General features: G+C 40.9%; 1 protein-coding gene across 2 annotated transcripts in view; it reads right to left on the bottom strand.

The window, feature by feature from the left end:
- Positions 1 to 16,277, bottom strand: part of cdh13 (cadherin 13, H-cadherin (heart)) — a 1,232,244-nt gene that overhangs the window by 27,656 nt on the left and 1,188,311 nt on the right. For both annotated transcript variants that reach the window (XM_085991760.1, XM_085991761.1), the window contains exon 12: positions 2,592 to 2,825. In XM_085991760.1, coding sequence (XP_085847886.1) covers positions 2,592 to 2,825 — 234 coding nt within the window. The remainder of the gene's footprint in view (positions 1 to 2,591; positions 2,826 to 16,277) is intronic.

The raw sequence follows: 16,277 nt of genomic DNA, 5'->3' as shown, positions 1-16,277 counted from the left end.
AATGGCACTACCGACAAGCAATGACGAGTGAGGACTCGGTGCAGACAAGCAGCTCAGACTCCGAGCCGGAAGACGATAAGTCCAGCTTATGTATGAAAAACAAGATTAACATGAACTCACGGACTAAGGTTGGGAAATCGATGGCGTGCATAAAGACAGAGAATTCTGAGTCTGTTCAAGCTACAGACAGATGCATTACGGAGGAACACCGGGCTAGAACTCAACGTTATGTCAAAGTACAACGACAATTAGAACAGTTGAGTGCCCGTCTCCTACAAGAGATGGAAAAGGTGAAAAAGTTCTGGGACACCGAATGGGAGTCCCTGGAAAGACAACAGAGACAGCTCGCTCAAGCAGAGAGCGACCATAGAGCCATCGTGGCCAAGTACCAATCACATCTCCCTGAGGCTGTTCAGGAACTAGAATATACACAGAACGATCCAAAGGAAGAGGAATCTTCAGGAAGTCAGGATGGTATTCCAGTTCACCTCTACGACTTGTTGCAAGCAGAGTGTAACGAGTTGAAAGAACAGTATGAACAGGCTCGGACTACAATCCTGGAAGGGGTTAACTTGGCAACTTCCGAAAAGCTCGTGTTAGTGAAAGAACATGAACGACTAAAGGTTGACCATAAGCAAGAATTACAAAGTCTGCAGGAAATGTTTGATGAGCTTCAGGCCAAGGCTGACTCATCGTTAGGGATTCAATCCATAGGAAAAAAATTAGTGGTGGAAGACATACCAGAACAGGGAATACAGGATGTCCAAGAACTCGTTAAATTATTAAAGGAAACACAAAATAAATATGAAGCGGCAATGGCCGAGGTCCAACGACTTGAAGAACAGATGCAACTGGAAATCTTTTCAGTGGAAGAAAAGGGAACTGTAAGAAACACAGAGACCGTAAGAATGGGCCATGAACATGAGCTTAAATCGTCAGAGGAGAAGGGTTTGGAGCTCTCAAAAGTTATTGAAATAGCCGAGGTTGCAACACAGACTGAGAAGATGGCAGCAGAGCAACCCTTAGATACCAAAAGTACGCTGACTCATGTCAAGGTTGAACAACAGAACGCTGAAACAACTGCTCCGGTAGAGGGATTGAATAGTCCGATCAATCAATCTCCAAAGGAAGTTGAAGTATTAAAATCACAAATGAGGTCATTAGTAAACAACTTGCTGAAAGCCCAGAAAAAGTTAGAGGAAGCGGAACACGTGAAGAAGTCTCTTCAGGAAAGATGTCTGGATTTGGAACAAAAGCTGGCTGACGTCCAGCTGGGTAGGGAGGACATAGAAGACCCTCTCGCTGGCCTAGCTCAGGACGACTCCGAATATTACTATGTCCTGTCCTGCCCAACTTGTAACTTCGACTCCCACCATACAGAAATCATGGAGGAGCACCGAAAGTCTGCGGAACATCGGGAGAAGGGGGCTCTACTACGGAAAAAGGAGGAAGAGAAGGAGGAACTGCGCATGCAGCTGGCAGCTGACAGTGGAGCCCAGAGAGTCTCCAAGAAGCAGAAAAGGAAAAGTCGAAACAGAAGATGACCCATCTGAACCATGATTACCTCGACCAGATCACACACGTGGTCCCTCCGAACGGAGCCAATTCAGTTCGGAAGTTCAAACTGTTAAACCCATGGAAGGACTATTGAATGAGTCACTCCAGCAATGTGAACCGACTACACCACAGAGACTGAATCTATGAACTGTTTTCCACAGAGACTGAATCTGTGATTTGTTTTGACATGAAGTTATATATGTTATTATGTTATGTTAAACATGAAGTTATATGACATTGACTCCATCGAGAGTATATCTGTAAATTGTTATATGACGTTGACTCCATCGAGAGTATATCTGCAACCTGTTTATATAAAATTGAAGATTGTATGTTTAACGGGATTCTGTAAGTAATAAGCTAGGAAGGGAGGAGTGTTGTGTATGTAACCGTTTACCTTTAAGGGAACTATAGAATGTGACCGTTCGCCTTTAAGAGCACTACTTCAGGGTGGCACTATTTATTGGCTCATGTATACTGTAATACCGATAGTGACCACACCAGTATATAAGGGTTGTGATACGTTAACTAGGGCAGAAATCGCCCAGACCTCTGAATAGTAAAGACCTGTTTTGTTTGTACTTCTAAAGTCTCTGAAGTTATTTACTGCACAACCTACAGACTTTACAATAATGATGATGGAAGTTTTATATAAGTGATAGAAAAATGTAGTTTAACAACATTTCTAGTGTTCTTATGCTAGGTCTGTTCCCCTTTCAGTGCCAAGACTTATTGCTTGGCCTAAAAAGTAAACAGTTCACCTGTGCTTGACCAAACCGATAGGGACTGTAGGAGAGTGGCTAAGGGTCGCTAGAGTATTGATTTTTCTCCGTCTTTTTGAGGAGGTGCCTGGCCTCTGCTCTATATCTCTTCATGAAGTTGTTGTCAAAATAAGAAAGCGTGTCAAGAATTGCAGGCATCAACTTACATCCTATTGCTCGGTACTGCACATCATCAGAGGTTTGGAACATCACGCCATCATACTGACATACTCCTTAACAACCTGGTCAGAAATCAAAACAAAAGTCTCTTACTGTTTACTTGAGTGACCTTCCAGGTTTTCTCAATTCCAGGTTGCTTGCCCAACTGAAATTTGAATGGATCTGCATTTGGGTGGAGATCTTTGTCTGTTGCTCCCAAGAGAGCTACATTGAGATCTTTCGAATCCTCGCAGAACTTTGCTACGGTTGGATAAACAGAGGGCGGGTTGTCGTTCACGTCCAGTAGAGTGATGATTAAGGTACCAGTGCCAGTGGCAACAGGAACACCTAAGGGTTAGAGCACAAGTGTTTGTCAGTTATACTGTATTATACAGAAGATGTCTGCATGTATATAAACAGGATCCTCCAATAAAAGACTCATTGAAATTCATAACAAGTCATCTGGCACCATCATTCAGTTAGTGTGATCTTTTTTGATTTAATTTTTATTTTTTGTATAAACCATTTCCATGAATTTAACCATTTTCCTAGCTAGTAAATATGGGGTAGCAATTGCATTCCACTGTGTCCATTTTTCGGGTGCAGAACAGAGGCAAGAAGCACCAATTTCCCCAAGTCTCTCACACGATAAGGGCACCTGAAATATGTCCAACGTCATAAGGGCCCAGATATTCGCGCTGTGTACCCACCCATAGGGACATCGGAAATGCCGGTTTCAGGCATGCCAAGTGCATGCGCTGAAAACCGGCATTTCCGATCTGTAGATCCTCCGCCTGCCCTGGAGAAGGGCCTCTGCGGGGGGAGAGTTCCGCTTTCTGCAGAACCTCCGCCCGCTGAAAACCCTTACAATTCTTACACCTGGTAAAAGCGTAAGGCGTAAGGCCTGTTTTTACCAGGATAAGAGTTGAAAAAAGTTTTTAAAAAAATTTTCACTGATGTATCATTTGAAAATACTTTTAAAAAAGGTAAGTTTATTTTTAGCCCTGTAAAAAACTAATTATTTTTTCAAAAAATTAAATTTTTGTTTAATATATTTAATTTATTGTAATTTCAACTCATTTAAAAAATGTAATTTAAAAATATTATTTAATGTTTTACTATGTTTTTGGGGTGATCTCCATTCATATATTTGACGGGTCTATCTGTCAAGTGTATGAAGGGAGATTCCCTTCTTTGATTGGCTCCCCATGGCCCACGTGATCCCAGGGACGCTTGCGAACTGCATGCGTCTCTGGGATACGTGGGCCCTGCACACTTGGAGTTCGAGAGGCCCAGGAGCGGAATTGTGTGCGTCCCGGGAGCCCTCAGGTAAGGGCGTAGATTTTTTCCAGATCGCAGGCTTCCGCACGTAGGAAGCCTCCGATCGGAAAATACGGCCCAATCGGGTCATATTCAGGCTTCCCTCGCTGCCGCCTAAAATAGACATTGGGTCCTTCGCATATGTTAATGAAACACCGATTTCAAAACCTCTCCCGGAAAATTTTTAGGACTGATCATGGGCCGCTTGGGTTTCCAGCTCTTCAGCAGACTAACCTTAAAGGGACTGCTGGAGGCCACCACAAAAACGTTAAGTATTTTCTTTTAAACACATCTTTTTGTGGAGCTGGTGGGGAACGGATGGGATTCAGGAATGCTCATCCCTGCTCCACCTCATTACTGCAGGTTGCTGTCGGTCTGGCTAACCCCCCTCCCATTCTCCTTCCCCTCCCAGGGCTTACCTGAGGGCCATTGTCAGCGAAGCAAGCCAGCCCAAATTAGCCATTTCAAACCAGCAAGCTGCCTCTGGACGCCCAATTGGCACCCACAGCTCACCAAAAATATGCTGATGAGGTTCGAGGCCCAATTTAAGACAAGCTTTGGGCCTCTGGCTTCTGGCATGCGTTCCAAGCATATCATCTATTTCAGGCCTGAAAACGGGCCTAAACCAATTTCCACCCCTATCAATTTGTGCTTGCAAAAAAACCTATGCATTTATACCTAAAAAGGCAATATGTATAGTATTGTTTTTAATATGTTATTATTTGTTTTCTCTGTGATTAGAGCTTTACATATTTTATTTATTGCATTTTTTGGAACCCTGAATTTTGTCTTTTTTAAGTTGGGCACCTCAAATGGTGTTAATCAGTTATTGTGATCAAATTGGGAACTACTGAGTAATTGCACCATTACTGTGCACTTCCGTATGGAAGTAAAGTCGTTTTGGGTGTGCATCAATATGAAAATGGCAACATAACTCGTAAGTCAGGTCCTGACCTGTTGCCTAAGTGCACGAAAGGTAAGCCGTGACAGATTCCTTCCAAGAAGCCATTTTATACTGCTTAGAGTTTACACTGGTGGCAGCATAACTGTAGTCCAGTGAGAAACCCCATGTTAATAGTGTCTTGATGGTTCCATTGGAAGTCCTGGAACTTAGAATGGTTCCAATGTTAGGATAGAGCTCCCTTACCACTAAAAATTGGTGTTATAAAGAGCAAAGAGTTGTGCACTATCTATTTAAGTAATGTTTATTGAAGGATAAATGTTGGCAAGGGCACTGGGAGAACTCTCCTGCTCTTCTATGAATATAGTCATGGAATCTTTTACCTCATTTTTAAAATCCTTATTGTTGTTTTCAAATCCCTGTATGACCTCACCCCTCCCTATCTCTGTAACCTCCTCCAGCCCTACAACCCTCCGAGATCTCTGTGTTCTGTGCTCCTCTAATTCTGATCTCTTGCGCATCCCCATTTTTATTTGCTCCATCTCTGGCGGCCGTGCCTTCAGCTACCAAGGCCCTAAGCTCTGCAATTCCTTCCCTAAGCCTTTCTGCCCCTCTATTTTTCTCTCTCTCTCCTCCTTTAAAACACTCCTTAAAACCTACCTCTTTGACCAAGCTTTTCACCTGTCCTAATAGTCCTTATGTGGTTCGGTGTCAAATTTTGTCTGATAACTCGCCTTGGGCGCTCTTGCTATGCTGAAGGTGCCAAGTGCCAGTTGTTGTTGTTTACTTGTGAGGACAGATAGGACCTCAGTTTAACATGTGATCCAAAAGATGGCACCTTCATCAGTGCAGCACTCCCTGTATCCGCCTAGATTCTGCTCAAGGCTCTGGAGTGGGGCTTGAACCAACAGCCTTCTGACCCTGAGGCGAGAGTGCAATCACTAAGCCAAGCCAAGACTGACGTTTGTGTTGAATTTTATAAAACAGACAAAATACTTCAAAAATGTTATTAACGTAGTTAAAAAAAATACAATTAATAGCATTTTTTATTTGTTCTTGAAATGTGGGCAACACTGGCAGGCATTATTGACCATCTCAATTTGCCCCAATTAAGACTGTACCACATAATGTGAGGCAGGAATCACATGTGAGCCCGACAAGGTAGGGGTAGCAGGTCTCCTTCCCTGAAGGACATTCACGAACCAGTTGGGTTTTTAAACAACATGCTAGCCCACAAATTACCAGATTTATTGAATTCACTTTCACAAGTTGCCATGACCTCAAATGGTTGCTAATCCAGTACTATAACCACTAAGCTACTGTTCTCACTTTAGTCAATATTAACATTCAGACCCTGTATCTAGATCTACTACAGGGTGCGAATTATAGGGTTAAATTCCACAGTATCATCCTCCCAGTGTAAGTAAGGGAATATAATGTAGCCTCAATTCTCTTAACCATACTTCCTGAGACTAAAGAACATAAGAAATAGGAGCAGGAGTAAGCCATACGGCCCCTTGAGCCTGCTCCGCCATTCAATAAGATCATGGCTGAACTTTTACATCAACTCCACTTTCCTGCCCCATCCCCATATCTCTTGATTCTCTTAGTGCCCAAAAATCTATCAATCTCAGTCTTGAATATACTCAATGACTGAGCATCCACAGTCCTCTGGGGTAGAGAATTCCAAAGATTCACTATCCTCTGAGTAAAGAAAATGTCTCCTCATCTCAGTCCTAAATGGCCTTATTCTGAGACTATGACCTCACGTTCTAGACTCTCCAGCCAGGGGAAAGAGCCTCTCAGCATCTACTCTGTGAAGCCCTCTAAGAATTTTGTACGTTTCAATGAGATCTCCTCTCATTCTTCTAAACTCCAGAGAATGTAGGCTCATTCTCCTCACAGGACAGCCCTCTCAACCCACGAATCAATCTAGTGAACCTGTGTTGCACCCCCTCTAAGGCAAGTATATCCTTCCTTAAGTAAGGAGACCAAAACTGTGCACATTACTCCAGGTGTGGTCTCACCAAAGCCCTATATAATTGCAGCAAGACTTCCTTACTCTTATACTGCAACCCCCTTGCAATGAAGGCTAATATGCCATTTGCCTCCCTAATTGATTGCTGTACTTACATGTTAACTTTCTGAGATTCGTGTAAAAGGACACCCAAATCCCTCTGAATTCCAACATTTACTAGTCTCTCACCTTTTAAAAATTATTCTGCTTTTCCATTCTTCCTACAAAAGTGGATAATTTCACACTTCCCCACATTAAACTCCATCTGCCACTTTCTTGCCCGATCACTTAACCAGTCTATATCCCTTTGCAGCCTCTTTACATCCTCCTCACAGTTTATTTTCCCACCTAGCTTTGGATTGTCTGAGACGCTGGCTCTTTGCTGAGAACGTGGATTGTGGAAAATATTTCTACTTGTTTGATTTTTTTTAGCAGCAAGGAACAATTTAAAGGGGCACTATATAATGAATATTTAAAATAAATGTTCAATAGTCACTCAATTAAAAATCTTTATCCTTTAAAGAATAGTCCAATTCTTAACAGCAGAGGAACAAATCATACAATGTCTGTAGTTATCTTCCCAAACATACAGAGCTATCCAAATCTAATCAGTAGGGGACAGGAACATTCAATTTTCAAATATCAATATTGTAATTTGTTAAAAAGCAAAGTATGTCAACAACTTTTGAACAGTTCCCTAGACGTAGGTACTGATTCCTGTAAGATTACTTCTTTCCCACTCAGATGTCCATTTTCACCACATAAAAATATTAGAGAAATTAACTTCTCTGCTTTGGAACGTATAATCTTTCTCACTTTTGCATGTCCTGGTGATGCTGGATTCAACCTTGAAGGGTAGCAAAGTATGAACATTTTGGGATTAGGTCTTAGAAAAGAAAAATGTCAATCATCCCAGTATGTTCTGTTTATCATGTCTGGAGAGACTGCAGTGGCAGCATTCTGTGAAGCAAGGTTATCCAGGGTCAGTTTAGTGCACTAAGTGGTAATCAGCTTCATTGTCAGGGCAATAAGGTAAAGCAATTAGGATACTGACATTATATTGGAAATTGACCATGATGTTTCCTTAAAATCATAGACCTGATATGAATATTCCCTTAAGCACATTCAAATTAAGAATGTATTTTTCATGTAATTTTGAATCTTAAGAGCTGTCAATTAGTGCAACTGTAATAAAGCATTTTGTACAAGTGTGACCTGACTGCTCAATTCATAGAAACACTCCTACTGATACTGTATGCCTCCAGTGTACCAATGACATCATAACACTTTCAAAATAATACATCATCATAAATTCACAAAACTGTTGCAGGAAATTGAATTTTGCACATATCACTATTGGAAAAAATACAAATGTAAGAAGTCACACGACACCAGGTTATAGTCCAACAGCTTTATTTGAAATCACAAGCTATAACCTGGTGTCGTGTGACTTCTTACATTTGTCCACCCCAGTCCAACTCCGGCATCTCCACACCACGGGAAAAAATACAAATAAGCTTCAATAAAATGCATGTTTGTTCTGAGCTAGTTCTTCAGTCTCATATCTGCTTTAGAATGACTATTCATTTCAAAACACTGTAAGCTACCATACGCTCGTGCCTTACAGATTAAAACTGCTTTACGATAAGAACAATTAACTGTGTTTTAGACTCCATAGGCTTGTTGTTAAAGTTTGTCACGTTTCCATTTAGAAATAAAGTGAACAAAAACAAGTGGAGTATTTGAAAGTATTGAGCTTTAAATAAACGTTTCTGTATGAAGATTAAACTCTCCAAAAACATTTTTTACTCTAATGGTTGAATCAGTTCATAATTCTAAACTGTCATCTTTGATTTCACTGAGTTGATGCCATTGGTGAAGTAACAAGCCAAGATCATTTGAAACTTTCATCATAATTAAATCCATGGGATGGCAAGAAGTCCTTTAAATCATAGCAAGACTATTGATGGTAAAAAATATTAAATAAACCAGGATACAAGAAGCAAATAGGTTAATATAGCATTACTCTGTTCAATGCAGCTTGCAGTTCATTGATTAATAGTGCACCCTCGATGCAATGATACATTCAGAACACACAACATAGTAAGTACAGTAATTATGTTTCACTATGTATGAAAATAATTACAATGGAGTTCATCAGATTATTTGTGATTGATTTGAATTCTAATTTTTAAATTTCTATCTGCACATCCATTTACATTTGCTGTAATTGAAAATAAGGTTAATGTACAAGATCACATTCTCACATAACTTCCTTTGTCATTTAAGATCACATTCCTCTCCAATCATCTCATAGCACAATAATTTGCTGGTCAAATTGCTATGCAAATAGATTGTGACAATTCAAAATCAAGACTTGAACAGATTAATTTGATTTGGTTCAATATCGCTGTTAGACAGTATTAGCATACCAAAAAGTAGCCTGCTGTATTTAACAAGAGAATCAGCAATGTTTGAAATTACACTGTGGGACATTAGCAAATGAATGCTCAACACATTCAGCTGAAATTTGTTTCTCTGACATTTAAAGAAATTGTAATTCAAATGGGTTGAAATTCCACTCTGCAATATTAATAATAAGCACATTAACATGTTTATATGAAACTCCTTTCTCCATTATTTACTTTAAATGGGGAGTTTTAGACTAGTATGTTAAACAAATTTGTTTCTTTTATCACACATTTGTGATTTCAACCCCAAAGAGTTAAAATTCTTTTGCAGATTAAGCGTTCACCAGAAAATAGCTAGTGATCTTATTGCATAGAAGTACATAGAAGTTACAACATGGAAACAAGCCATTTAGCCCAACCAGTCCTTTTTGGCAATAACAACAGAAAATGCTGGAAAAACTCAGCAGGTCAGGCAACATCCGTGGAGAGAAATTTGAGTTGACGTTTCAGGTCGAAACCCTTCTTCAAAACTGGAAAGAAAAGAAAATAGATCGAAGGCAGGGCTGCGATCGAACAAAAGAAGTGAAAGAGACAATAAAAGGTATTCCAAACCAGACGAGATGGTAATGGGCCAGTGGAGACAAAAGACAGCAGAGATTAGGTGTGAAGTGTACTGGCAGGATAGGAGACAGCTGCCAGGTGGGAGAGAGAAACAAAAAGGGGGGGTTTGGAAGGAAGACCCAAAACAAAGGGGTGGAAAAAATTATAAGTAAAAAAGTAATAGGGGCCGAGGTTATGATCTGAAATTGTTGAACTCGATATTGAGTCCGGAAGGCTGCAAAGTGCCTAATCGGAAGATGAGGTGCCAGTACACTTCACACCTAATCTCAGCTGTCTTTTGTCTCCACTGGCCCATTACCATCTCGTCTGGTTTCGAATACCTTTTATTGTCTCTTTTACTTCTTTTGTTCGATCGCAGCCCTGCCTTCGATCTATTTTCTTTTCTTTCCAGTTTTGAAGAAGGGTTTCGACCCAAAACGTCAACTCAAATTTCTCTCCACGGATGTTGTCTGACCTGCTGAGTTTTTCCAGCATTTTCTGTTGTTATTTCGGATTTCCAGCATCTGCAGTATTTTGCTATAGTCCTTTTTGGCAATTACCCTCACCACGGGCCAATGGTTCTTAACACATTTACCCACCCTGTTCCCATATCCCTTCATCATCTTTTCCTTCATCCACCTATCCAATTGGAATTTCCACCACATTGTCTCAAAGAGATGTTTTGGCACTCATCTTGAACACGATACAACAGTAGAATAACAAATCATAGAATATTTTAAATATAATCAAGAAACCAGCTTCTTAATCAATCACTGATTCCAAGAAATGACTTCTGGCACTGAAAAGTCAGTGCCCGCTGCATTATTGTACTGGTGAAGCAATAATGTTTCCTTTCTTTGCATAGGCAATCACAGCCAGAGCCATTATGTCAATATTTATTCTGCTATGATATTGATGCATTATATTTACTCTTGTCAGGAACCAGCCACCTGTTTATAATGCACTAGGAAAGGTTTTGCATCATTGCACTGTAAAACTGACTTACTCATTATTTTGACTGGGATACAACTGGGTTTCAGAAAAATTATTCCATACAAATTTTACTTAATATTCATAATGGTGTATTTAATTTATATTTCCATGGATGATATACAGTAGAAAGATCTCGACATATTTTGAACAAAGATTCAGCAGCAAATATCTAGATTACAATGTGATAAATTGAAAACTTTTTTTTGAACACGATTAATGAATAACAATCACTGTTATTAATTGAAGATGCCACTAAGAAATCATAAAGAAATGGCACTGAATTAGCAATCTTACTCAGACAGACTACAAGGGTGGCTGATGTGGAAAGTGGAACAATGTCTCATTGGTGGGGTCAGGGTGCTCTTCTGAGACTGGGCGGAGTAAACATTGTTGATGCCTCGGTGATGTACTCCCACATCCTTCTTTCTGGAGGGTCTCCTGGCCCTTGTGGGTAGAGGGCTGCTCTTGCATTGTTGACCCCCTGCACATAGCTGGAGTGCTGCGTGTGAGACCCTGGGTGCCCTTTCCCTGGCTTGCTGAGCCATTTGTGTTAGTGCTGAGGCAGTTTTCCCATTTGTTGAGGTTAGGAAGGTAATTCAGCTTTAAGAGCTGAATATTCACATTTGGGACTTCTTTATAATGTTAAATATTTTTAGAAGACATTTTAATTTGTATTGCTTCACTGTGCATGGCCCCTTTAATTTTCAGACCTCTTCATTGCCCATAATTCCTTGCGAGCACCACATCCTCGATTCCAGAGGCTGTGGGAAGCTGCAATGCTGCTCCTACACTGGAATTTTGTCTCGGATGTCTCCAGGGCGGCGTTGCTCAGAAGGTAAGCACTGTGCCACCAATCTCCATGTCCGGCCCCACCCCCCCCAGACCAATTTTGCTCCATTAGCGTTGCTGCCATTTTCAGCGGCCGTGAACTCCAGTTGCTGGTGACACCGCCAACTTTGCTGGCAAACACAAACTTTTCCCCCCAATGAATTTCTGTACACAGGAAGGAATCAAAGTCAGGCCCTGGCTGCTAAATGAGCAGAATCCCAACTGCCAAGTCTTGTGGAATTATAATAAATGAGTCACTGCAGTTCCATCTCAACCCCAACTACGACTACCTGGTTACTAATTTGCCTTGGAGCATTCTGGTTAACTTGAGATGCTCTTGCTCTCATGCTGCAGAAATGGAGATATTCTTTCAATGTCCAGCACAGCAGCAGCCATTAATATTTCTGAAGAATTCAGTGGAGTATAATACCCCAACGGGTAACAAAGCTGGAATCCCGTAGTGCCTCTGATGAACTGTTGAATTAGATTATGACAGGGTGCAGACATGATAAATGGACATTTGCCTTTCTGTTGCAACACCTACACAGGAGCCTCTCATAAAGCATGGCTGATCCCAGCTTGCTTCTTGTTTTCATCAGCAACATGGTAGATGTCCTTAAAAGTGACATTCTTTTTGCGACTGCCACAATCCCTCACAACATTGGTAACTTTCCAGTTCAAAGGCACGCTATAGACAGAATTAGACAAGAAGCTGAAAACTGACATAACAACAGAAAACGCTGGAAACACTCAGCAGGCCAGGCAGCATCCGTGGAGGGAGAGAAACAGAGTTCTGAAGAAGGGTCCCAGACCTGAAACATTGGCCCAGAAATTCGGGCCCCCACGGGTGAGTACCCGCTGGGTACTCACCCGTAGGCCCAACGAAAGTGCCGGTTTCATGCATGCACTGCGCATGCGCAGGAAACCGGAATTCCGTTCCCTTAAAGGGGTTCACAGGTCGAACGTGTGTGCCAGAGAGGCAGCGCGTACGCCTGGAACTTCCGTTTTTTTTCCAGGTTTCTCTGGGAGGGTAAGTCTCCAGCAGTTACACTTTTAAAAAGCAGGCACAAGGCCTGCTTTTAACAAGGTAAGTGGTGAATTAATTAAAATTAAAACATTTTTTCCACAGGTTTATTATTTTTAAATACTTTAAAGAAAGGTAAGTTCATTTTTAGCCCATTAGAAAATGTAATTAATTTTTTCAAAAATTTAAATTATTGTTTAAAATAGTTATTTTATGTAATTCATAGTTATTTTAAAAATGTGATGTTTTTTTTAAATTTATTTGAAGTTTTAGTTATGTTTTGGGGCTTATCGTAGTTTTGACAGCTCTTCCTGTCAATTTTATGAATGGGCATTTCCCTGCTACCATTGGCTCTCTATGGCCCACGTGATCCCAGGGGACGCTTCGAACTAACTGCGCCCCTGGGATACGCAAGCACTGTGCGCCGGCAGTTGAAGGAGGCCCAGGATCGGAATCCCACGCGGGCCCACAGCACAACGGCCGGTGCGTTAGGTAAGTGCAGGTCGGAGGCTTGCACCGCAGGAAGCCTCCGACCCGAATTTCTGGGCCGTTGTTATTTCAGATTTCCAGCATCCTCAGTATTTTGCTATTGAAAATTGACGTGCTACTTTTAGTGCTCAGAAGACCAGATTCGCCCACCAAACACTCTTGTATAAGAACACCAAGCTCTCTTCAGTTAAGAATCAAACAAACCTTCAACTATTCTTTTCTCTGAACAATCATGGCACTGTTGGTCAGTGGAAAATGTGACACAAAAGTGGGAATTTGCAAAATTGGCCTTTCTTTTCACAGTTGGCAATATTGGTCTAGTGAGTGACTACTAGAACCTTAATTAGCAGGCTACATAAAGAAATAATATTTTGCTCCTGAACTCAGTACAAATCAAAACCAATACCACTCCATACCACAGCCCGAATTCTACAGCCTCAATGATTACTACTACAACAACCTGTATTTATATAGCACCTTTAATGTAGTAAAACGTCCCAAGGCGCTGCACAGGAATATTATAAGACACAAAATTTGACACCGAGCCATATAAGGAGAAATTAGGGCAGGTGACCAAAAGCTTGGTCAAAGGGATAGGTTTTAAGGAGCATCTTAAAGGAGGAAAGAGAGGTAGAGAGGTTTAGGCAGGGAATTCCAGAGCTTAGGGCCTTAGCAACAGAAGTATAACAGAAGAGTATTAAGAGTATACAAACCGGGCCCAAATTAACTTGAGAGAAAATTTATATTTTACACTTACCCACTCATTAATCTAGATAGGCATGACAATATATAAAAGGCATAGATAAAACTTTTTTCTTCAATGAATTGTTTGTTATACAAGATCCTAATAATTCATTATAGCAAGGTAAAGTTTTGGCACTATTGGCAATTTTAGTATGACAGAGGTGGTGGGGCTCTCTTAATTTTTGTTCGCAATTGTTAGCAAATAATGTGCATGATGTACCTAATTATTTTTAATTGGATTACCATGGTAATTAATTGACTGCTGCAGTGAAGGAGAAAGCTGCATGTGGAGTCAATCACTTTAATGAGTACATAGCTGAGCTGGAAATCTGGTTTACTATTTAAACTCATTCAAATAGGACAGCACACTATGCAAGGAGGAAGCAAGTTTAAAATTGGTTGTTGTTTTTGATCTTGTGTTTCTAAACTGGCTTTCTATCTGTACACTGATAATTAAATCATAGGATCGCCTCCTACTTAAGCTTTAATACTGAAATCAACCTTGTTATTTTATAGTCTTGGTGTTTCTTTTACCTTTATGGGCAGTTTGCTCTTATTTATGGTATTCCGTTCCTGTAATATTATCCATGTAAAACAGCACCTCTGTCTTACTGTTTTATACATTACTGCAACTAGTACAGTGGGGAGCACAGACAATGACCATCAAGATTCATCAGTGATTGGCTTTTGGTTGCTTGTTGCCATGGAAAGTTCTGGCACTGTCATAACCAGACTTCTTATAGACTAAAACAAGCAGGTGTTTGGGATGTACGAACAACTCCCTGTTAGAAAGTTATAGAGAGTTCTGAAACAAACTTAATCATGTAAGTTATGATTAAAGAGCAACAGTGAGAGGAAAAAATGATTACAGGCAGGAGAAAGCCGTCAGAGCTGCAATAAAAAGACGAGTGAAGCAATGCAAATAAATGCAAGCGAGTATCAGGGCTGTTTCATTAACTGGGGCCTGGCTCACTTTCCAGCTACCTATGAAACAATTGAAATACGCACTGATTCGGATCATAGAAATTACAGCACAAATGGAAGCCATTTGGCCTATTGTATCTGTGTTGGTGCCAGCTCTCTAATTAGCGTGGTCTGCTTCAATCCAATTTTCCGGCCATTTCCCTGCATTGTTTCATATTCTTCCTTTTCAAATATTTATCCAATTCCCTTTTGTATGATGTTATAGTCGCCTCCACAATCGCCATCTGTGGTAAAGAATTCTATGGTTATTAACCCTCTGTATGAAATAGTTTCTTCTAATTCCCTCATCATTCTGCTAATGATAATTCCTTGTTAGCAATTTTCTAATTAGTGGAAACAGTTTTTCACTATTTACTCTCCTAAATCTTTGCATATTTCCCAGCCCCCTTTTAACTTTCTCTGAAATGTTCTTCAAGTCCTTCTTCACGACGATAACCTTTCATTCTACTATGATTCTAGTGGATGGTATTGGCACAAGAATTTCCTGGGTCAGCTCATTTGCCTGTCCATTGGAGTCGAGCTTGGCGAAAAGCCCATGTAAAATGGAAGTAATCTGCTGGGGTGCATGGAAATTAGAGTGCAGCCTTTAAAAAGCCAGTTCTGGCTGAAGTTTGCAGCAGCAGGTATGTAAGGAACAATGATTGGCTCACTCAGTTGATTTTCCGCTAGCTTATCTATGTGCATCATGAATGTTTCTGTGCCACTTTTCAAGAATGTCTAACATAGGAGCAGCTGACACAGACAGCCATACAAGGGACCAGAGCATGGTACAGAGGTAGAGAAGAAAATGACACAATTTATCAGAAATGGACCTGCAAATCCTCCTGGAGGAAATTGAGCTGAGGAGACACAGATTATTGCATGTCCAACCAACAACCTGTATTTATATAGTGCCTTTAAAGTAGTAAAACATCCCAAGGTGCTTCACAGGAACGTTATCAAAACAAAATTTGACACCAAGCCACATAGGAGATATTGGGGCAGAGAGGTAGGTTTTATGGAGCGTCTTAAAGGAGGAAAGAGAGGTAGAGAGGCGGAGAGGTTTAGGGAGGGTATTCCAGAGCTTAGGGGCTTGGAAGCTGAAGGCACCAATGGTGGAGCGATTAAAATCAGTGATGCACAAGAGGACAGAATTGAAGGAGTGCAGATATCTCAGAGGGTTGTAGGGCTGGATGAAGTTTCAGAGATAGGGAAGGGCAAGGCCATGGAGGCATTTGAAAACAAAGATGAGAATTTTAAAATCGAGGTGTTGCTTAACCGGGAACCAATGTAGGTCTCCGAACGCAGGGGTGATGGGTCAACGGGACTTGGTGCGAGTTAGGACACTGGCAGCAGGGTTTTAGATGACCTCAAGTTTAGGGAGGGTAGAAGATGGGAGGCCAGCCAGGAGTACATTGGAATAGTCAAATCTAGAGGCAACAAATGCATGGATGAGGGTTTCAGCAGCAGATGAGCTGAGGCGGGGCAGAGTCGGGAGATGTTACGGAGG

Source organism: Somniosus microcephalus, chromosome 6, assembly GCF_052327205.1.
Source record: "Somniosus microcephalus isolate GS21.2 chromosome 6, FLI_Smic_1.0, whole genome shotgun sequence".
In the NCBI taxonomy this organism is placed as follows: Eukaryota; Metazoa; Chordata; class Chondrichthyes; order Squaliformes; family Somniosidae; genus Somniosus; species Somniosus microcephalus.
The sequence above is the reverse complement of the archived record's forward strand: the minus strand, read 5'-3'. Positions and strand labels throughout refer to the sequence as shown.